This window comes from Chlorocebus sabaeus, chromosome 3 (assembly GCF_047675955.1).
Source record: "Chlorocebus sabaeus isolate Y175 chromosome 3, mChlSab1.0.hap1, whole genome shotgun sequence".
Lineage (NCBI taxonomy): Eukaryota > Metazoa > Chordata > Mammalia > Primates > Cercopithecidae > Chlorocebus > Chlorocebus sabaeus.
Window position 1 is genome coordinate 24543385 of NC_132906.1, and position 25073 is coordinate 24568457.

Sequence of the window (25073 nt, forward strand, 5' to 3'; positions counted from 1 at the left end):
AAGGTGAGAAAGGGGTGAGTGGGTAAAGAAAAGTTGTGAATGCTAAGATATTTTGTCTGTGACATATTGATAAATACAATTTAATTTTTCTTTTTTTCTTTTGGTTTAGCCAAAACTGGTAAAACTGGGTCACTACACGTAACATTCACTGAAGATGAAACCACTTCCATTAAAACGGATAAAACTCATTTTCCTGATGTTTTAAGAAATCAATCATTAACACCTATCAATATCCAAAATATCTTTTTTGGTCATTGTGTACAAGAAAGAGTGACTGCAATTTCATCACCCCAAAAACCTACTAAGCATGTCTATGAGCAGATTCCAGATACTGCTACTGGTTCCATATTTTTTCCACGTTGTCATTCAGCTTCTACTCGAATTTTTGGGAAACAAACAAACAAAATGGAAAATTCCAGAAAGTTGAAAACTATGAAAGATGTTTATACTGAAAAAAAGCTAGAAAACATTTTAATTCTTTCTTCCAAGTTTTCCAAACCTGAAAGTACTCCTGGCTTAGTTATCACTCACAAACTTGAGACTGTGCACCCTGAGCATCAACCTTTACTGGAGAGTCCAGGTGATACTTATCAGCACATCTCGAGAGATTTAAGTGCAAGAGTGCCAAGCCCTCTACGTACAACTGTATCTGTGAAACCAGAAGGACAGTGGCCTGAACATTTTAAACCAACTGCTACATTGACACTAAAAGTTACTCAATTTCCAGGTTTTGTTTCCTTGCCAACACCAATTTTACCAAGAAAACCTCACAGGCAGTCTGTGATAGGTAAATACGATCTGAACATGGTATAATTACAGAGTCAAGTAGAGCAAAGGGGAGAGAAGGCATGCAAGCTAATGGTACCCCTCCCTGTTTGGGTTTGCAGAGTGGGAGGATGGAATCACCTTTTATCTATCCATGTAATACTTGAGCCATAGGGCAATAACAGAAGTCCTGACCTTGCAGATCTGCCAAGGCCAGACTGGGTACTCCATTCTGATGGTGATGATGGGAACCAACAAGGGAATTCAAAGGATCAGAAAAGCTAATATACAGAAGCAGTGAGAATACACAGTCATTCAAAAGGTGATCTAGATGAACTCCAGAAGTAGACTGCCAATGCTGATAGATGCCTTCATGAATACATTTTCATGGATAATTGGAATTCATTAAATGATGAACAATTATATTGAAGTCATAAAACCCTCAAAGGAATTTTTACATGTATCCAAAGTCATCCCATTTGTTTTTCATTTTTCTAGAAACTCTTGTAGCAGAACATGAAAATGTAGAAAGTGTCCCAAAGCAAATCCTACCAAGACCACCTGAAGGTAAATGCTAGATTTATGCAATTCTTTTAGAAACTGTATATATTATATCTTTAAAAAATTATGAATGATTTTGTGTGTTTATGTGTGTGAGTCACACATGCATAACACACATATGTCTTACTTCATTTTCGGATCCCTAAGTCATTTATGGAGCAGCTATTTTTAATATATTGACTATGAACCAAACATATTGATGTTGAGAATATAAAAGCTGATGTACTCTTAATCTGGGTGGGGTGAACAGACATACAAAAATATGAATTAACTATTTGCCATGTGCCAGGCACTGTTATAAGTGCTTTGACCTTAGTTACTTAGAAGAAACAAATGAAAATGAAAAATATCTTTGAAGAAAGATTACACCATCCTAGATTTACATTATGTCTACAAACAATCTCTCAAATATAGTGTGTGGTAAATAATTCACAATTACCAGGCACACAAAGAGAAAGACAAAATGAATGAAAACTAGCAGAAACAATAAACAGTAGAAACATATCCACAGGATTATTTGGTATTAGAATTATTGGACACATTTTTAAATAACCTGGTGACTTCTAGGTTTTTTCCATTACTAAGTAGTTTGTATTGAACTAACCTTACCAAAGTCGACTATTAAAGCTGCCAAAAATATATAAAGTCGCTATTGAAGGAACTGCACAGTAACAAATGTGGGCGTGACTTGAGTAGAACTGGACGGTAACCAATGTGGATGTTACAATTCCTGAAAGAAAGGAAGCTCTGCCTTTGCCTTGCCTTTTGCCTGAGGGTGTTTGTGGTGTGGGAGAATGGATTACAAGTAGAATGTGGTGGTTTTAGTGGATTGAGGAGCTAGCAGTCAGACTTCAGAGCAGCCGATATATTTGGGACTTGAGGGAGAAAATCTTGGCGAGGCAAGAATTGAAGGAAGGTGAATCAAAAAATCTGCATACAAGCTGGGCACAGTGGAGCGCAGCTGTAGTCTCAGTTCTTGAGAGGCTGAGGTGGAGTATCACTTTAGCCTAGGAGTTCGAGGCCCACCTGGGTAACATAGTGAGATTCAGTCTGTGTTAGGCCATTCTTGCATTGCTATAAAGAAATACCTGAGACTGGATAATTTATAGGGAAAAGAGATTTAATTGGCTCACAGTTCTGCAGACCATACAAGAAGTGTGGTGCTGGTATCTGCCGCTGGTAAGGGCCTCAGGGAGCTTTTACTCATGGTATACAGCAAAGTGGGCGCTTGAACATCACATGATGAGAGTGGGAGCAAGAGAGAGAGTGGTGTGAGGTACAGGTGCCACACACTTTAAGACAGCCAGATCTTATAAGAACTCACTATCATAAGGGCAGCACAAAGCCATGAGGGATCCACTCCCATGAACCAGACACCTGCCACCAGGCCCCATGTTCAACACTGGAAGTTACATTTCAATATGAGATTTAGAGGGGACAACATCCAAACTATATCACTCCACCTCTGGCCTCTCAAATATCATGTTCTTCTCACATTGCAAAATACAATCATCCCCTGCCAATAGTTCCCCAAAAGTCTCAATTCATTTCAGCTTCATTCAAAAGTACAAAGTCTCATGTGAGACAAGGCATGTCCCTTTGTATTAGTTTGGTTTCTCTAGAGGGACAGAACTAATAGGATATATGTATATATGAAAGGGAGTTTATTAATGAGAATTGACTTACACCATCACAAGGTAAAGTCCCACAATAGACCGTCTGCTAATTGAGGAGTAAAGAAGCCAGTAGTGACTCAGTCTGAATCCCGTAACCTCAAAAGTAGGGAAGCCGACTGTGTAGCCTTCAGTCTATGGCTAAAGGCCCGAGAGCCCCAGGCAAACCACTGGTGTAGGTCCAAGAGCCTAAAAGCCAAAGAACTTGAAGGCTGATGTTCTAGGGCAGGAAGTATCCAGCATGGGAGAAAGATGAAGGCCAGAAGACTCAACAAGTCAGCTTCTTCTACCTTCTGCCTGCTTTTTCTAGCTGTGCTGACAGCTGATTGGATGGTACAGACATCCAATGTGGTACACACATCCCACAATGTGGAGTGGTACCCACATTGTGGGTGGGTCTTCTTGAGGGCGGGTCTTCCTTTCCTAGTCCACTGACTCAGATGTTAATCTCTTCTGGCAACACCCAGAAACACCCAGATATACCCAGAAACAACACTTTGCATCCTTCAATCAAATTGACAGTATTAACCATCACACCCTTCCACTTAGAAGCCTGTAAAGTTAAAACAAGTTATTTATTTCCAAGCCTGTAAAATTAAAACAAGTTATTTACTTCCAAGATACAATGGGGGGAGGGGTACCAGCATTGGGTAAACATTCCCATTCGAAAAGGGAGAAATTGGCAAAAAGAAAGGGGCTACAGACCCTATTCATTTTCATGGATAATTGCAATCCATTAAACGATGTACGATCATACTGAAGTCATAAGACCCTCAAATGAATTTTTACAAGTATCCAAACTCATCCCAGTTTTTTTCTTTTTTCTAGAAACTCCTATAACAGAAAATGAAAATGTAGAAAGTATACAGATCTGAAACCCAGCTGGGCAGACATTATATCTTAAAGTTCTGAAGTAATATTTGACTGGATGTTCCACATCCAGGGCACACTGGTGCAAGGGGTGGACTCCCAAGGCCTTTCCCAGCTCCAACCATGTGGTTTTGCAGGGTACAGCTCCTGTGGCTGCTCTCATGGGTTGGAGTTGAGTACTTGTGGCTTTTCCAGCCTCAAGATTTAAGCTGCATGCAGTGCTACCATTCTGGGGTCTGGAGGGTGGCAGCCCACTTCCCACAGCTCCACTAGGCAATGCCTCAGTGGGGTATTTGTGTGGGGGCTCCAACCCCACATTTCCCCCATCCTGCCCTAATAGAGGTTCTCGGTGAAGGCTCCACCACTGTGACAGGCTTCTTCCTGAGCACCCAGGCTTTCTTCTACATCCTCTGAAATGTAGGTGCAGGCTGCCAAACCTCCTTCACTCTTGCATTCTGCAGGTTTTGAGGACTAACACCATGTGGAAGCCACCAAGGCTTATAGCTTGCACTCTCCAAAGCAGCGGCCTAAGCAGTATCTGGGGTCCTTTGAGCTGAGGCTGGAGTCAGAATGGCCAAGACACAAGGAGCAGCCCCCTCAGGTGGCACAGGGCAGTGGTGCCCTGGGCCTGGCCCCCGAAACTATTCAGTCCTCTTGGTCCTCTGGGTCTGTGATGGGAGGGGCTGCCACAGTGGTCTCTGAAATGTCTTTGAGGCCTTGTTCCCATTTTCTTGGCTATTCCTACTTGGATCCTTTTTAGTTATGCAGATCTCTCTAGCAAGTGGTTACTCTATAGCGTGCTGGAATCCCTCTCCCAAGGCTTTTTCTTTCCATGCTATATGGCCAGGCTGCAAATTTTCCAAACTTTTACAAGCTGCTTCCCTTTTGAATATAAATTTCAACTTTGTCATTGCTTTGCTCCCACATCTGGACATAGGCTGTTACAAGCAGCCAGGCCAAATCCTGAATGCTTTGCTGCTTAGAAATTTCTTCTATCAGATACCAAGTCATCACTCTGAAGTTCAGACTTCCACAGATCTTTAGGGCTCTTTGCTAAGGCGTAACATGAGTAACTTTTGCTCCAGTTCCAAATAAGGTCCTCATTTCAATCTGAGACCTTGGCAGCCTAGCCTTCACTGTCAATATAAATATCAGCATTTTGGTCACGCTGTTTACCCAGTCTCTGAGAAGTTCCAAACTTTCCCTCATCATCCTGTCTTCTTCTGAGCCTTAGAAACTCTTCCAACCTCTGCCTGTTACCTGGTTTCAAAGTGGCTTCCACATTTTTATGTATCTTCATAGCAGTGCCCTTCTCCTCAGTACCAATTTTATGTGTTAGTTTGTTCTTGCATTACTACAAAGAAAAACCCAAGACCGAGTAATGTGTAGAGAAAGAAGTGTAATTGGTTTACAGTTCTGAAGGCTATACAAACATAGTTATGGCATTCCCTTGGCTTTTGGGGAGGCCTCAGTGGGCTTTTACTCATGGCAGAAGGCAAAACAAGAGCAGGTATATCACACTGCAAAAGCAGAAGCAAGAGAGAGTGAAGGAGAGGTGCCACACACTTTTTTTTTTTAAGACAGTCTTACTCTGTTGCCCAGGCCAGAGTGCAGTGGCACAATCTCAGCTCACTGCAACCTCTGCCTCCCAAGTTCAAGTGATTCTCCTGTCTCAGCCTCTTGAGTAACTGGGATTGCAGGCATGCACAACCACACCCAGCTAATTTTTGTATTTTTCATAGAGACAGGGTTTTACCATGTTGACCAGATTGGTCTCAAACTTCTGACCTCTAGTTATCCTCCTTGGCCTCCCAAAGTGCTGGGATTATAGATGTGAGCCACTGCACCTGGCCTGCCACACACTTTTTTTTTTTTTTTTTTTTTTGAGACGGAGCCTCGCTTTGTCGCCCAGGCTGGAGAGCAGTGGCGCGATCTCGGCTCACTGTAAGCTCCACCTCCTGGGTTCACGCCATTCTTCTGCCTCAGCCTCCCGAGTAGCTGGGACTACAGGCGCCCACCACCACGCCCAGCTAATTTTTTGTATTTTCAGTAGAGACAGGATTTCTCCTTGTCAGCCAGGATGGTCTCGATCTCCTGACTTCGTGATCCGCCAGCCTCGGCCTCCCAAAGTGATGGTATTACAAGCGTGAGCCACTGTGCCCAGCCTGCCACACACTTTTAAACAAGATCAGAATTCCACTCACTACCACAAGGACACCACCAAGCCATAGGCGATCTGCCCCCATGACCCAAACACCTCCCTCCAGGACCCATATCCAACATTGGGGTTTACATTTCAACGTGCAATTTAAAGAGGACAACATCCAAACTATATCACAGTCTCCTACAAAAAATCTGCATACAAACTCCCTCAAGGGTGCTAGCTGACTTCTAAGCTGTGAATGTATAGAACAAGATTCCAAGAAATGCAGTAGAAAACATCAGCTGAGAAGATAAGAAATTGATCATAGAGTTTTGTGATTGCACAAGATGTATAATAGAGTTCAAGCTCTGCTGAAGTGTTGGGGCCTTTGTAAACACATTGGAATTTCAGTTGAAATTCCATACCTTAGGAATAAAGATGATGTTCTAGGAAAGAAGACAAAACTAAAATAGCCAAGCCCTAACAAAGCTCAAACCAATCCTTGATAATGGTGTTTTCTACCTAATCAAGGAAAACCTAACATGCTGAGAGAAAGAGAAAGAAAGAGAGAGAGGGCATATTTTCCAGACTTCTTAAAATAGTTCATCTTTGAAGTCCAGCATTAAATTTAAAAAATTACAACACCTTCTAAAAATAAAATAAAATATCTGAAAAACAGTAGAAAGAAACAGGCAATAAAACAGGCCTATATTTGATTCAGATATTAGAGTTTCAAATGGATTTAAAAGTAACTATGATTAATATGTCCAAGAAAACAAAGAGATCATTGGAGAATTTCACCACAGAACTGGTATTTTTGTTTTTTAAAATGAGTCAAATAAAATTCTAGAACAATAAAAATAATATACCAAATTAACAATTCAAATAGCTGGATTTAGTAAAAGGTTATATACAGCAGAACACTCCAACCATAACCCGCCATTCCTCCCAGAACTTTTGTATCCTTGTCTATGATGTAAATTAACTTCCAGATCTCTTCCATGTCATGCTGCCATTATTTGCTTTATTGAGTTTCTTCTCTGGTGGTTTCCTTCTTAGAAAATTTAAGAATCCCCAGATTCTTGAGAGATCACCTCCTCTTCATCTCCATCTTCCTCATTTCTACTCAACAACCAACTGCCTGGGCTTAGAGCAGGGAGCAGGCCACAGACTTATGTCTTAACTCACTCTCTTTTCCTTCTTGCTCTATTCTTTCTCCCAAGCCAAGGTATCTCTATATTACATTATATATCTTTCTTTATTCAAGCTTTCACATCTCTTGATCTGAAATGGGCACAGAGGTTCTATTTTAGAAATTAAAAACCTTTTTTTGTTTTCTTCATTCTAGGATGCTGATTTTCTCTCATCGAAGCAGTAACATAAAAATTACTGACATTATAAAATATGTTTCTGCAAACAATGCAGCAATACTGGCTGCAAAAGTAAAATATATTATATAAAATTTTAAAATACTTTCCTGCCACATTTGGTGTATACTTGCATGGGACATTTTTGATGGAAGGTGAAACCTATAGGGTCATAATAAAGTAAATTTAAATTTAGATGGTCTTTCTTTGGCTTACTCCTGAGATGTTTGTTTGTCTCCTACGGGGGATCTACAAGCTAAAGGAAGAGTTTAGTTACATAGGGCATTTGAATTATACTAAGAAACTCTCTGTAGCTTTTACTAAGAAAGTGATACTAAGGAAAAAGTGAGGCTGATGTCTTGCTGAGGTATTCTTACATGATGTTGCCTATTAATTTTATGAGCCAAGAAGTTCTTTATGTAATTCATAGTAAGTTTTAAGAAAATATTTTTACACATAGTATGCAAAGACTGATATTGATGGAAACTAAATTATCCAGATAGAAATCTGTGAGCATATGGTTTACTTTGAGGAAGTTAATGGTGCACCTAAAATTACAAAACAAAACAACACCCAATTTGGCAAACAGAACTGAGTTTGGGGTAGATGAAGGCTATGGGGAATCCCTGCCAGAGGATGTGTACACTTAAGCCCTTAGGGTAACTCAATATTATCATAAGATAAATACTTCTTAACTTTCATTCTAGGTGATAACACATTTAAATTTTATGTTTTGTTTTGTTTATTTAGGTCTCACCAAAACTGAAAAAATAGAATCAGAGATACACATTGTACGTGGTGAAGGTTTTAAGACTGTTGCAGCAACACGATATGAAACAATAACAGCCATGACCAACCTGGCCATAGTAAACTGTCAAGTATATGGAAGAAATGCACTTAATCTGAAGGTATGCTGGATCTTTTTAATGACAGTGTCCGCCTGTATTATCAATTATTTTTGCTTTAGATTTCCCAATATAGATTAGTTTCCATGGTATTGAGGGGAATTTTCCTATTACAATAGAGATTTCTTAGGAACACATTCAAATTGCATCTCAAAACCTATATTCCTAGTTTGCCTTCAGTTTAAAAAGATTCTGAGGTTCAAGTCAATCACAGTGCTTTTTTAAAATTACTTAGCATAAGAGAATTTGAATTCAGATTTATTGTATTTTTAAGTTATTAGCAATCTTTGGCTTTGTGACAAATCTAGTATTAGGATGGCTTTTCACTGAACACAAGCTCAATATCATGAATAGCAATAATATTAGTCATCATTTGTTAAGTATCCACTACATGCCAAGTACACATTACTCCTAATACATAATTATGTAAAGTATTATAATCTTTATCCTCAGATAAGAACACTGAGGCTTAATGAAAGTAACTTGTATAAGATCACACAGTAAGCAAGTTGTAGAGCTTGGGTTTGAACTCAGAACTTTTTGGCCTCAAAATCTATGCTTTTTTATTTTAAGTTTTATTTTGAGGTAAGTTCTAACTCATAGGAAATTTGTAAAAATAGGAAAAGCTACAGAGAGTTTCTTTGAAAAATTAGGGCATTAAAATAATATTCATATATACTGGGAAATTTGGAAAGCCAAATGCTTGGCTGGGGCTAGACACATTCTTAGAAAAGACCTGAGAAGGCCCTAAGCTTTCACATCTGGCTGACCTCTAAATGCAGTACAAGCAGGAAGTAAAGGCAAAGGCGGTTGTAAATGGCCTGGCTAAGCATTGAAGGAGTGCCTTAGCACACAGTCCATCTGAAAAGGTGGAGTTCTCTCCCTCTCCTCCTCTCTCTGTCTTCTGTTGTGTAAGGAAATCTCTGTCAAAACAATAACTGAACACGAGTTAGAAGAGCAGAGATTTTAAAGAAAATATGTGACAAAGAATACAGACTTCACAAAAAAAAGTTTAGAAAATTATTAAACAACTCAATAGCTATAGCTCATATCAAGCCTACAGAAATTCTAGAGCTGAAAAATACAATAACTGAAATGAAAACCTCACTGGAAGATTTCAATAGTAGATTTGATCAGGCAGTATATTTGATATATTTCTATTCTATAAAAATAGAAATAGAATGCAAAACAACAAAACAAACCCCAAAGAGAGAGAAAAATGTGATTTCCAGAGTTAACACATTATAATGATTAAGACGTCCAGTTCCAGTTTTTAACAAAAATTATGGAATATCCAAAAAATATGGCTTGTTCACAGAAGAAACTAACAGAAGCTCTATTTTTTCACATCAGATGGGTAATGTGCCAATGTCATAAAAAGGCTTGAGGGAGGAATATTTTATTCATGAGCATAAAAAGCCAATCATCATGCTTATGAACTACTAAAGGAATAGAAACTACTTCTGAGGAAGCACAGATATTGGACTTACTGGAAAAAGGACTTCAAATAAACTGTCTTAAATATGTTCAAACTGCTAAATGAAACTATGGACAGAGAGCTAAAGAGAATAATGTGTGAACAGAGATTTCAATAAGGAGAATAATGCGTGAACAGTGATTTCAATAAAGAGATGGAAATGACAAAAGAAAAAAAAAAAGAACAATTCAGGAGCTGGAAACTACATTACCAAACTGAAAACTTCTCTAGAAAGTTTCAATACTAGAAATATTGATTAGGCAGAATAAAGAATTATAGAACTAGAAAATAGGTAAATTGAAATGATCAAGTATGAAGAACAGAAAGAAAAAAAAAATAAAGAAAAATGAACAGAACTTAAGGGACCTCTGGAACATCATCAAGTATACCAACATACATTTAATGGGGTCTCTGGAAAAAAGGAAAGAGAGGAAAGGGCAGAAAAAATATTTGAAGAAATAATGGCCAAATATTCCAAATTTAATTAAAAGCACAAGTCTATACATCCAGGAAGCTCAATCAACTCCAAGAAGGATAATTGCCAAGAGATCCACAATGAGACATATAATCTAATTGTCAAAAGCCAAAGTCAAAGAAATAATCTTGACAGCAGCAAGCAAGAAGTGTTTTGTCATGTACAAGGGCTCTACAATGAAATTCACAGCGAGTTTGTTGCCAGAAACTATGGAGGCAAGAAAGGAATGGGATGACATCTTTATAGTGCTGAAAGAAAAGCAATCTGTCAACCAAAAGTCTATAACCAGAAAATATCCTTCAAAAACAAAGGAGTAATTAAGACATTCCCCAATAAGCAGAAGCCGAGGGCATTTGTTGCCAGTACACTGCCCTACAAGAAATGCTAGAGAGTTGTTCAGGCTACAGTGAGAGAACATTAGACAGCAACTCAAAGTCTTAAAAAGAAATAAAGAACTCTGATGAAGGTAACTACATAGGTAAATATAAAAGTCAGTATTATTTTGGTTATCAGTTTGTATTACTTTTTCTTTCTTATATCACTTAAAAGACAAGTGTGTAAACATAATTATAAATGTATATTAACGGACACACAATGTTTAAAGATTTAATTTGTGACAAAACAGAAGGGAGATGAAGCTGTATAGGAACAGAGATTTTGTGTGCCATTAGAGTTAATTTGGTATCAATCTAAACTAGATTGTTGTAAACTTAGGATGCCAAGTGCAATCCCATAGTAACTACTACTAAAAAACCATACTAAAACATACACAAACAGAAGTGAGGAGGGAATTAATGTGGCACACTACAGAAAATTCATTAAATACAAAGAAGGCTGTAATGAAGGGAACGAACAAAACCAACGACAAAACATTCTGGAAAGGGCAAAAGTGTAAAGGCAGTGAAAGTATCTGCGGTTTTCAGGGTTGTGGCAGAAGGGAAGAAAGGATGAATAGGAGAAGCACGGGTGATTTTTAGAGCAGTGATTCTGTATGATACTGTAATGATGAGTCTATTTCCTTATGCATTTTGAAAACCCATGGAACATATAACACAAGGTGTGAACTATAATGTAAACTATGGACTTGGGTTGATAATGATGTGCCAGTGTTGGTTCATTGATTATAACAAATATACCAACATGTTGTACAAGATGTTAATCTTGGGAGAAGGCTATAGGTACATATGGCGAAGGGGTATGTGGAGAAGAAAAATCTCAAATTAAGAACTTAACTTTACACTTTAAAAAACTTGAACAAAGAGAGCAAACTAAACCCAAAGCTAACAGAAGGAAGAAAACAATAATGATAAGAGCAGAGATAAATGAAATAGAGAATAGAAAAACAGTAGAGAAAATTAATGAAAACAAAGGTAGGTTATTTGTAAAGATCAACAAAATAAATAAATCCTTAGCTAGACTAAGTAAAAAAGAGAGAGAGAATGTACAAATAACTAACATTAGTCATGAAAATTGAAATATTACAACTGGCCTTACAAAAATAAAGGGGATTGTAAAAGAATACTTTAAATGATTGTACACTAATGAATAATATAACCTAGATTAAATGGAAACATTTCTAGAAAAACACAAATTACAGACTCAAGAACAAATAAAAATCCGAGCAGACATTTAACAAGTAATGAGATTAAGTCAGTAACAAAAAACTTCCAAAGTAAAATCCAGGACCAGATGGGCCTGATTTCAGGCAACCCTAATTTCAGACAAAACAGGCTTTAAACCAACAAAGATTAAAAAAGACAAAGAAAGGCATTACATAATGTTAAAGGGCTCAATTCAACAAGAAGACGTAACTATCCTAAATATATTTGCACCCAATACAGGAGCAGCCAGATTCATAAAGCAAATTAGATTCCTACAAAAAGACTGAGGTTCCCTCATAATGAATAGTGGGAGACATCAACACTCCACTGACAGCATTAGACAAATCATCAAGGCAGAAAATTAACAAAGATATTCAACATTGGACAAAAACGGATCTGGACCTTTACAGAACTCTACCCCTAAAACAACAGAATTCTTCCCATTTCCACATGACACATACTCTAAAATCAACCATGTAATCGAACACAAAACAAGTCTCAGCAAATGAAAAATAATTGTATTAGTACATTGTCATACTGCTATGAAGAAATACCCGAGACTGGGTAATTTATAAATAAAAAGAGGTTTAATGGACTAACAGTTCCACATGGCTGGGGAGGTCTCACAATCATGGCAGAAGGCAAAGGAGAAGCAACGACATGTCTTACATGACGGCAAGCAAGCATGTGCAGGGGAACTGCCCTTTATAAAACCATCAGCTCTCATGTGACTTATTCATTTTCATCACAAGAAAAACTCACCCCTATGATTCATTTACTTCCCACCAGATCCCTCCCACGACACACGGATTATGGGAGCTACAATTCAAGATGATATTTGGGTGGGGACACAGGCACACCATATCAATAACCAAAATTATACCAAACACAATCTTGGACCACAGTACAATAAAAATAGAAGTCAAGACTTTTAAAATCACTCATACCATGCAGTTACATGAAAATTAAATGACATACTCCTGAATGACTCTTGGGTAAATCTGAAATTAAGGTAGAAAAGAAGTACTTTGAAATTAATGAGAATAAAAATACAGCATATTAGAATCTCTGGTACACAGCTAAGGCAATGTTAAGCAGGAAATTCATAGCACTAAATGTCCACATCAGAAAGTTAGAAAGATGTTAAATTAGTAACCTAACATTAAAACTGAAAGAACTAGAGAAGCAAGAGTAAACCAACCCCAAAGCTAGCAGAAGACAAGAAATAACCAAAGTCAGAGCTGAACTAAAGAAAACTGAGACACAAAAAAGAATTCAAAAGATCAGCAGATCCAGGAGTTGATTTTTATGGGGAAAAAAAAAATTAGTAATATAGGACACTAGCTAGACTAATAAAGAAGCAAGAGAAAATCCAAATACAATTAGAAATAACAAAGGAGAAGTTATTCCTGACCCCACAATAATAAAAATAACCATCAGAAACAACTACAGACACCTCTCTGCACACAAAGTAGAAAACCTAGAAGAGATGGATAAATTCCCAGACACATACATCCTCCCAAGACTGAACCAGGAAGAAGCTGATTCCCTGAACAGACCAATAATGAGCTCCAAAACTGAATCAGTAGTAAATAGCCCACCAACCAAGAAAAGCCCAGTGCCACACAGATTCACAGCTGAATTCTACCAGATGTACAAAGCAGAGCTTGTACCATTTCTGGTGAAACTATTCCAAAAAAATTGAGGAGGAGGGGCTCCTCCCTAACTAATTCAGTGATGCCGGCATCATCCTGATGCCAAAACCTGGCAGAGACACAACAACAACAACAACAACAACAACAACAACAAAACTTCAGGCCAATATTCTTGATGAACACTGATGCAAAAATCTTCAACAAAATACTAGCAAACTGAATCCAGCAGCACATCAAAAAGCTTATCTACCATGATCAAGTAGGCTTTATCCCTGGGATGCAAGATTGGTTCAACACATGCAAATCAATACATGTGATTCATCACACAAACAGAACTAAAAACAAAAACTATATGATTATCTCAATAGATGTAGAAAAGGTTTTTAATAAAATTCAACATCACTACATGTTAAACACTCTCCATAAACTAGGTATTGAAGGAACAACCTCAAAATAATAAGAGCCACCTATGACAGACTGACAGCCAACATCATACGGAATGGGCAGAAGTTGGAAGCATTCCCCTTAAAAACTGGAACAAGTCAAGGATGTCCTCTCTCTCTCTCTCTCTCTCTCTCTCTCTCTTTTTTTGAGACGGAGTCTCGCTCTATTGCCCAGGCTGGAGTGCAGTGGTGCGATCTCGGCTCACTGCAAGGTCCACCTCCCAGGTTCACGCCATTCTCCTGCCTTAGCCTCCCAAGTAGCTGGGACTACATGCGCCCACCACGACGCCCATCTAAATTTTTTGTAATTTTAGTAGAGACGGGGTTTCACCATGTTAGCCAGGATAGTCTCGATCTGCTGGCCTCGTGATCCACCCGCCTCGGCCTTTCAAAGTGCTGGGATTACAGGCGTGAGCCACTGTACCCAGCCAAGGATGCCGTCTCTCAACACTCCTATTCAACAAAGTATTGGAAATCCTGACCAGGGTAATCAGGCAAGAGAAAGAAAGAAAGAACATCCAAATAGGAAGAGAGAAAGCTAAACTATCCTTATTTGCAAATGGCATGATCCCATATGTAGAAAACCTCATAGTCTCAGCCCCAAAGCTCCTTAAGCTGATAAACAACTTCAGCAAAATCTCAGACTACAAAATCGATGTGCCAAAATCACAGACATTCTTATACACCAACAACAGTCAAGCTAAGAGCCAAATCAGGAACACAGTCTCATTCACAATTGCCACATAAAGAATAAGATCTTTAGGAATACAGCTAACCAAGGATGTGAATGATCTCTACAAGGAGAACTACGAAACACAAAGTTCAAAGGAATCAGAGATGACACAAGCAAATGGAAAAACATTCCATGCTCACGGATAGGAAGAATCAATATTAATAAAATGGCCATACTGACAAAAGCAATTTATAAATTGAATGGTATTCCTATTAAACTACCAGTGACATTCTTCACAGAACTAGAAAAAATCATTATAAAATGCATATGGAACCAAAAAAGAGCCTGACTAGCCAAGGCAAACTTAAGCAAAAAGAGAAAAGCTAGAGGCATCATGCTACCTGCCTTCGAACTATACTAGAGGGCTAAAGCATGGTGCTAGTACATAAACAAACACATAAACCAATGGAACTGAATAGAGAACCCAGAAACAAGGCTGCATACCTACAACTATCTGATCTTTGACAAAGCTGACAAAAACAAGCAATGGGAAAAGGATTCCCTATTCAATAAATGGTGCTGGGATAACTGGCTAGCCATATGCAGAAGATTGAAATTGGACCCCTTCCATATACCATATACAAAAATTAACTCAAGATATATTAAAGACTTTAATGTAAAATGCAAAACTATAAAAACCCTGGAGGACAACCTAGGCAATACTATTTAGGGCATAGGAATGAGCAAAGATTTGATGATAAAGACACCAAAGCAATTGCAACAAAAGCAAAAATTGACAGATGGGGTCTAATTAAACTAAAGAGCTTCTGCATTACAACGAAAATTATCAACAGAGTGAACAGACAGCCTACAGAATGGGAGAGAAATTTTGCAAACTATGCATCTGACAAAGGCCTAATATCCAGCATTTATAAGGAACTTAAACAAATTTGCAAGAGAAAAACAAACAACTCCATTAAAAAGTGGGCAAAGGCCATGAACAGACACTCCAAAAGAAGACATACATGTGACCAACAATCATGAAAAAAGCTCAACATCACTGATCATTAGAGAAATGCAAATCAAAGTCACAATAAGATACCATCTCACATCAGGCAGGATAGCTATTACTAAAACGAAAAAAATAACAGATGCTGTTGAGGTTGTGGAGAAAAAGGAACATTTATACACTCTTGGTGGGAGTGTAAATTAGTTCAACCATTGTGGAAGACAGTGTGACAATTCCTCTAAAACCTAAAAACAGAAATACCATTTGACCCAGCATCCCATTACTGGGTATATACCCAAACCAATATAAATTATTCTATTATAAAGACACATGCGTGTGTTTATGGCAGCACTCTTTGTGATAACAAAGTCATGGAATCAACCTAAATGCACATCTATGATAGACTGGATAAAGAAAATGTGGTACATATACACCATAGAATACTATGCTACCATTTAAAAGAACAAGAGCATGTCTTTTGTGGGAACATGGATGGAGCTGGAGGCCATTATACTTAGCAAACTAACTCAGGGACAGTAAACCAAATATTGCATGTTCTCACTTATAAGTGGGAGCTAACTAATGAGTACACACGGACACATAGAGGGGAACAACATGCACTGGATCCTATTGGAAGGTGGAGGGTGGGAAGAGGGAGAGGGTTAGGAAAAATAACTAATGGGTACTAGGCTTAATACTTGGGTGACGAAATAATCTGTACAAGAAACCCCCATGACACAAGTTTTCCTATATAATAAATCTGCATATGTATCCCTGAACTTAAAATAAAAGCTAAATTAAAAAAAAAAAAAGACCTAGAAAACATATTTAAGGAAATAATGGCTGAGATTTTCCCAAATCTGGAGATAACCAGTAGCACCCAAATACAGGAAATTCAAAGGTCACCAATTAGATTCAATGCAGGAGGAATTTCCCAAGGTACATCATAATCAAATTAGCAAAAATCAAAGAGAAAGAATATTTGCAGCACAAAGAATAAAGAAACATATGACATTCAACAGAGCCCCAGTACAGCTTTCAGCAGCTTATTCAGCAGAAACCCTGCAGGCTAGGAGAGAGTGTTAAAGGGGAGGGGAAAAAAAAAAAAAAACACCTCTCGACTGAGACTACTATACCCATTAAAGTGTCTCTTCAAACACAAAGGAGAGATAAAGACTTTCCCCAAGTAACAAAAGCAGAAGGAACTCATGAACACCAAACCTGTTCAAAAAAATGCTACAGGGAGTCCTTCCATCTGGGAGAAATAGACCGTAAGGTGTAACAAGAAAACATTTCAAAATATAAAACTCACTGCTGAAAATAAGAAAATTGAAAACTAGACAAATTCAGAATGTATTAATACTGTAATTGTGGTAAGTAAACCACTTACATCTTAAATATGAAGACTAAAAGACAAAACTATTAAAAACAACAATTGCAACAGCTGGTTAAGAGATAGGCAATATGGAAGGATGTAATTTGAAACATCAAGAAGTCAAAATATGTAGAAGGTGCTATTAAAGTGTGGAGTTTGTTTTTGATGCTTTTCCTTGTGAGCAAAGTTAAGTTGTCATCAGTTTAAAATTACCTATTATATCATGTTTTTTGTAAGCCTCATGGTAACCACAAAGCATAAACCTGTAATAGCACAGAATCAAAACATATTACTAGAGAAAATTACTTAAACACAAAGTCAGGTAGTAAGAGAGGTAAAAAGGAAGAAAAAATTCACACAGTAAGCAGAAAACGAATAACAAAATGACAACAGGAAACCCTTACGTATCAATAAAAACCTTGAATATAAGTAAATAAATAAATAATATCAGCCCCAGCTATATGCTGTCTATAAGAAACTCACTTTCTCTATAAAGACACAGGCTGAAAATGAAGGGATGGACAAAGATATTCCACATACACTGAAACCAAAAAAGAGCATGAGCAGCTATACTTATATCAGATAAAGTAAACTTTAAGTCAAGAATGGTAAGACAAGGAGGGCCATCGTATAAAAATCAAGAGGAGAGGCTGGTCTCAAACTCCCGACCTCAGGTGATCCACCCACCTCGGCCTCCCAACGTACTGGGATAACAGGCGTGAGCCACCATACCCGGTCCTTGGTTATAAGCTTTAAAGAATTTGTTTGCTATTTTGCACATTAAGACTGTGTTTCTAACAACTATTTAAAGTTATAAACTCTTCATTGATAAAGAATAAATCTTATATCACTAAAAGATGAATATGCAATAAGATGTTTTCAGACAAAGAAAAGCTGAATTCGTTTTTCTCAAGCTTATCTCTACTGCAAGAAATGTTGGAAAAAAGCCTGAGGAGTTAAAAAAGGAAAAAAATTAGACCAAATAGAAACCTAGTTAATTAAGAAATAATGAATAGCACCACAAGTGGTAAATACATCAGTGAATATAAAGGACCTTTTAAAACAATCTTGAAATCTCTTTAAAAGAATACTGATTATTTAAAATAAATACATTAACCATATATTGTGGGTGTTATAGCTAATATAAAAGCAAAATATTTGACAACAGGAGTACAAAAGTTTGGAAGGGGCTAAATGTAATCTATTGTAAGGTTCTTTTTTTTCTTACCCTTTTCTATGGTGCTGATATTGAAAGATTCTTTAATCATGAAGTAGTAGAATATTTTTTGAAGGGTGGTTGTGTTAAGGCACATACTGTGATCTTTAAAGAAGTCACTTTTTTAATAACACTAAGGAGAATAACAAGAAAGTCATTTTTAAAAAAAAATGATGTTTGAACAAATGGTCTGTTCACAGCAAAGAAGGCAAGAAAAGAATAGAGGAATAAGGCTGAGTGCTGTGGCTTATGCCTGTAATCTCAGTGCTTTGGGAGGTCAAGGCAGGAGGATTCCTTGATGCCAGGTGTTTGAGGACAGCCTAGGCAACATAGCAAGACCCTGTCTCTACAAATTTTCTGTTTAGAAATTAGCCAGGAATGGTGATATGTACCTGTAGTTCTAGCTACTCAGGAGGCTGAGGAAGATCACATGAGCCCAGGAATTTGAGGTTTTGCTGAGCTATGATTGTGCCATTGGACTCCAGGCAGGGTGACTGAGCGAGACCTTGTCTCTAAAAAAAAAAGGGAGAATAGAGAATAGAAGAACAGAAACAGATCAGACAAACAGAAAAAAGCACCAAAATGGTAAACTTTAGCCTAAACATATTAGTAATTTTGTTAAATGTAAATGGGTTAAACATCACAATAAAAAAATAGAGATTGTCAAACTGGCCAATGAAGTACCACTCAATTATTTGCTATTTACAGGAAGCGTACTTAAATAAAGGCACTGATGGTTAAAAAGTAAAACTGGAAAAAGATAACAGTAGGCATTATAAAGCTCTTATAGCTGTATTAGCTGACTAAGTAGAAAATAATACTAAAGAAAAAGAGTATTACCAAGTATAAAGAGAAGTGTGAAAATGTTTAAACGGTCAATTCATCAAGAAGACAGAACAATCTAAATGTGTATAGATATAATAAGAATGCCTCAAAATTCATCAATCAAAATTTGACAGAACTAAAGTGAGAAGTAGAACAATTCACCATTATAACTAGATATTAGACTTAACATATCTTGATCAAGAATTGATATGTGTAGTAAAAAACAATTCAGTAAAGATACAGAAGATCTGAAATAACTCCAGAAACTAACTTGACCTAATTAACATTTATAGAATGATACATCCAATAGCTGCAGAATAAACATTACTTTTTAGGTGCACATAGAACAATTTCAAGATATATGTTGGGCCATAAAACATATCTCAGGAAATTTTAAAAGATTGAAATATTGTAGTTCTCATACCACAACAGAAATAAAATAGAAGTCACAGTAAGATATCTAGAAAAGTACCAAATATTTGTGCTAAATATTTATGTAAATATTAAAAAGCACTAAGTGTTTGGAAATCAAACAACACACTAATTTAAAATTAGGTCAAGAAAGAAAGCACCAAGGAAATCAGAAATGTTTTAAACTGAATGACAATGAAGACATTACAGAAATTGGCACATTTAACAAGAAGTTTCAGGTAGATGCTGGATTAACAGATAGAAATCAGAGAAATAAAGGTAGAGATATAAAAAGGGGTAAAGAAAATAATTATATATAAAATAGATTCAATTATATTTCAGCACATAGCAATGTTTGCTTGTTAGTGATTGAACTAATTCTGTCACGCATATAATACTACACTTGTCACACACACAAATACTTAGTCTGATATGGTTTGGATCTGTGTCCTCACCAAGTCTCATGTCAAATGGTAATCTCCAGTGCTGAAGGTGGGGCCTAGTGGGAGGTGATTGGATCATGGGGATGGATTTGCTCTTCTCCTGATAGCAAGCGAGTTCTCATGAGATCTCTTAGTTTTAAAGCCCTCCCTGATCTTCCTGCTGCTATGACCATGTAAGACTGCTTCCCCCTTCACCTTCCGCTATGATTGTAAGTTTCCTGAGGCCTCCCCAGAAGCCAAGCAGATGCTGCCATGCTTTCTCTACAGCCTGGAGAACCATGAGCCAAATAAACCTCTTTTCTTTATAAATTACCCAGTATCAGATATCTCTTTATAGCAGTGTGAGAACAACCTAATGCATAGTGTTTCTATTTTGCTTCCATCTTTTACATACCAAAGAAACTATTAACACGACAGACTAAAAAAAATGAATGGATGACGAGTATAGGCTTGTTAGTATGTTGTGTAAAACATTCTCATTCAAATTATGTGCTGATTTTGTTTTACTCTTGTATGAACTATTTTGTGCCTTGTTAATGATTAACTTCTTATCTCTTGTCACTTTCTTTTAGGGCTTTTTTATACTACATTGTCCAGACTTAACACCTTTAGCTTTCCAGTTGATATATCTTAATTTGTCATTTAATGATCTTCGTTACTTTCCCACAGAAGTGAGTCCATTTTTATTGTTATATACTGCTGTAACTTATTGTGTATAATAATTATAATAAAAATAGACATCTTTTAATACCTCGAAGTTACTATAAAGTGCTGTAAATGTACTTTGGATTGCATCTTTTGAATGGCTTATTTTCAGAAGCACAAAATGTACAGTACATCTTTCTTAGGAAGTCCCATGATGTAATCCTCAAACAATATGTTATAATGAGGCTCTCAAATGTGTTCTCATAATTCTGTAATGTATATTAAATATTTATTCTTCTAACTCTGAATGTAATCTAAAATAAACCTTATTTATATTCTAATTGGAAGCTTTAAAAGCAAAGTAAACATGTAGTGTTGTAACAAGTTTTAATTACCAAAGGATAAAATATAATATTCTGCTTAATAAAATGTATGAAGGATAATCAGATATGGGATTAGCTAATTTAATATCATTTTAGGTGAATGAATCATTATGAATAATTAGGACAAATTGTGTTTTTAGTGTCTTTAGTCATTGTTTCATTGATACTGGGTAATTGGTGGTTTTGTGAATTGATTTCCAGAGTATTGTCTTTCAGCGAGTTGATTTTTGGCAAATGTACTTTCTTCCTATTTCAATCATATACTATTGAAAACATATATTTTCCATACTTTCTCTATAATATCATGTTTTTATTTTCAATTGGAGAAATTATTTCTTTTCTAATATGTAACACCAGTTTTATTAATTTGACTGGGAGAAATTGACAAGAATTCCCAAGGAATATAAAGATCTGAGTTATTCACACTAATTTAACTTTTCTTCTAAGTAGATACAGGTAATATTTGTGTATCTGCCAAAGAGAATTCCATCCACTAAAAAATAAATGTGTGAAGACAAGAGGGCTAGTCACATGTAAGATATGAAGTGCTCATTATTAAAGTGACAGAGATCAACTTGTCATTAAAATGTAGGTCTGTGTTATATAGCTATAGGTAAAATATTCCAATGAAGATGGTACTATCTAGGCTTAGAGGGGCTGTTTTGGGGACAGGCTGATGAGGCCCAGTTGTTAGCATGGCATAAAGGCAATAAATAGAAGGCTGGGGACTGAGGTAAGTGGGGTGATTCAAATTATTACCAGTTTCATGGAAAATTCAAGATGGTTGAATCAGGCAGAGTGCAGTGTCCACTAAAATAGTTTAGGATGGGAGAAGGTAGAAGCAGAAATGTTAAATAAAGATTAATATAGCAAACTCTATATACATATACTCGGTCTTCTTCTCTAAGATTCTTAAACAGTCATAAAATCAAATATAATACTAAGTATAATAAAGTGTTGTTAGGTCTGTAACATATATGGATATGATATACATGGAAATTATAGACACAAAAGGAAGAAGGAATTGAATGTGTATGAAGAACATTTTCATATCTCACTGGAATTAAGTTAGTATAAATCTGAAGTAAATTCTGATAAGGTATATATTATAACCTCTAAACAATCACTAAGAAAATAACGCAAGATAACATACTAAAAACACTTATTGAAGTCATAAAATGTTACACTAGAACATATTCACTTGATGCAAAAGAAGGTAGTAGAGGAGGAATTAAAAGAACATACGACATATAGAAAGCTAAAAGTGAAATGACAGATATAAATCCAATCATGTCAATAATAACATTAAATGTGAATATATCAAACAATCCATTCAAAAGATACAGATAGACTGTACAAAATTATACAAGTTCTTTTATAGATTCAGTGATACACTGTCTGCAGAAAACACACTTAAGATTAAAAGAAACACACTTAAGATTGAAGAGGTTGAAGCGAAAAGCATGAGAAAATATATATCATGCAAACAGCAACAATAGAAATGCTGGAGAGACTATACTAATATCAGACAAAATATATTTTAAAGCAAAAAAAGTTACTAGAAATAAAAAGGGACATTTGTCAATTTATCAGATAACAGAACATTATAAACAAGTGTTTATTTAGTAACAGAACCCCCAAAGTATATGAAACAAAAACCAAAAGAATTGGAGGAATAGAAAATTCAACTGTAACAATTGGACACTTCAATATCCCACTTTCAATAATGAATAGAAAAATTAGTCAGAAGAACAAGAGGGAAATAGAATTGAACAACACTATAAACCAATTAGACCTAATAAATCTGTATGGAATGTATTAGAGTCTAACTCAAACCAACAGCAGCAGAATACACAATTCTCAAGTTCACATAGAACATTTTCCAGGATAAATCGTATATTAGGCTACAAAATAAGTCTCAATAAATTTAAAAGGATTGAAAAATCACAAAAGTCTGTTTTTGGCTACAGTGGAATTAAATTATAAACCAAAAACTGAAAGAAATTTGGAAATTCACAAATACATGGAAATTAAGCAACATATTCCTAAATAACCAGTGAGTCAAAGATTAAGTTATAAGTGAAATTAGAAAATATTATTAGATAAATGAAAATGAAAGCACAACATACCAAAATTTCTGAGCTGCATTACAGAGTACTCAGAGGGAAATGTATAGCTGTAAATGTAAATCTTTTAAAAAAGAAGAAATATCTCAAACTAACTTTTCATGTAAAGCCACTAGAAAAAAAGAGCAAACTAAACCTAAACAAAGAATAAGCAATGAGACAGTAAATATTAGTATAGAAATTAGTGAAATAGAAGATAGAAAAATAGAGAAAATTTAAAAACAGAAGTTATTACTTTAAAAAAATCAACAAAATTGACAAACCTTATGTAGACTCATAAGAGAAAAAGACAGAAGACTTATGTTACTAAAGACAAGGATGAAAGAAGAAACATCGCTACTGACCTTATAGAAATTAAAAAGATTTAAGGAAAATACTATAAATAACTGTATACCAACTAATTAAATAACTTAGGTGAAATGAACACATTCTTACAAAGGCACAAGAAGGGACTTTAGAAAATATGAATGACTCCATTATCCTAAAAAGTGTATAAAAATGCAAAGGATTACAAAGAGCCAAAATAATTTTGAAAAGAAAGGCAAACATGGAGACTGATGCTTCCTGATTACACGAATGAACTTGCTGTACTCCACCAATTTTGGACCTTTATGATGATAACAAGGTTGAATTTAATATTAAAGAGAACTAATATAAGACCTTCTTAATATTCACCAGAGAGAAATATACTAATCAAGTAAAGATCATAGATTTAGTTATTTGTTTTTCTTTTTAAAATTTGTATACATTTAAGAGGAAGATAATAGATTTAAATGGTTTATTCTATTTTTAAAACTTCACATGAAAAATCAGTGTATATGAAATTACCGTGATATCAAAAATAATCTGGCTATGATATCTGACACTTCTCTGATGACTAAGGTTAATTCCACCTATCTTCCTGGTTCTGCAGATATCTCCTTCTTCCTTCATTATTCCGTGATTGCCTCATATGAAACCGTGAGCTTGATCAGAAAGGGTGACTTTCACACTTAGAAAAGGACCATTCTTGAGTCAAAGTTGTATGAGTACAGTGGTTGCCATATCATGCCATATCACTATTTCACCATATCATACATATTAATGCTGGTCACTTGTTTTGAAGGTTGACCGAGGGTGTGTTCATGATATAGCCAATTGATGTTGCTATAATGATTCTACATTAGTTCAGAGAGTTTATAAAAGGTAACAAATAATAATTTGCATACTTTATTATTCTGCTCATGTTTGTTTCTCTTTTCTGTTCCCCAGATATTGTGTCTTAAAAATTTACAAATACTGAAACTGAGAAATAATCCTATCAAAGAAATTCCTTCTGAAATTCAACAACTTGCGTTCCTTAGAATTTTCACCATTGCTTTTAATTTAATTACTGTTCTTCCAACTGGGTAAGGTTGATGGTCTGAGATTATAAACACAGAAAATAATTTATAATTTTTGAAAAAGATCGATTTCCCCTTTGAAAGCAGCTAGTAACTTCTATTTAGTAATTCGTATTCTATTCCAATTAGCTAATATGCTGCTTCTTATGGTGTTAAAAACAATCCTACCAGCCACATACAGAGCAATTAATATGGGTCTAGTGACTATACATCTAGAAATATGTTATCTGAGTATGGGTTAAATTAACAGGAATTATCTAAAGCAGTTCAGGTGAGAGTCTTGCATCTATCTCTTGACAGCCTTTTTTTGGATATGGAAAGAGCACTGAATTTGGAATGAGGAAATCTAGACCTTTGGCTTTAAAGTTGATGATAATTATATATTTGATCTGGAGAAAGTAATTTAACCATTCTTGGCCTCAATTTCCTAATCTATAAACTAAGAAGATTGGCTTATATGATATCTAAGACCCTTTCAACTCCATAGGAATGCTGATATTTGGACATAAAAGAGATGGATTTCTTCCCACGTATGGACTAGTAATTATTTAACTCCTAATGAAAGTTATAAACCAAAACCTTAACCAAATGTCAAACAAGATACTTATTCCAATTAGAATTTAACAAATTGAATCTCTAAGCGCAAAGAG

At 35.9% G+C, this 25073-nt stretch overlaps 1 protein-coding gene and 1 non-coding gene across 2 annotated transcripts in view; one reads left to right on the plus strand and one right to left on the minus strand.

The window, feature by feature from the left end:
* LRRC63 (leucine rich repeat containing 63) overlaps nucleotides 1-25073 on the plus strand; it is a 64179-nt gene that overhangs the window by 14809 nt on the left and 24297 nt on the right. The window contains exons 2-6 of the mRNA XM_037986709.2: nucleotides 110-787; nucleotides 1264-1332; nucleotides 8130-8287; nucleotides 20460-20558; nucleotides 24293-24429. Of these exons, the coding sequence (XP_037842637.1) occupies nucleotides 110-787; nucleotides 1264-1332; nucleotides 8130-8287; nucleotides 20460-20558; nucleotides 24293-24429 (1141 nt within the window). The remainder of the gene's footprint in view (nucleotides 1-109; nucleotides 788-1263; nucleotides 1333-8129; nucleotides 8288-20459; nucleotides 20559-24292; nucleotides 24430-25073) is intronic.
* LOC119620144 (small nucleolar RNA U13) lies at nucleotides 9632-9735 on the minus strand. The gene has a single exon (XR_005236608.1). It is a non-coding gene; the product is annotated as a small nucleolar RNA U13 (small nucleolar RNA).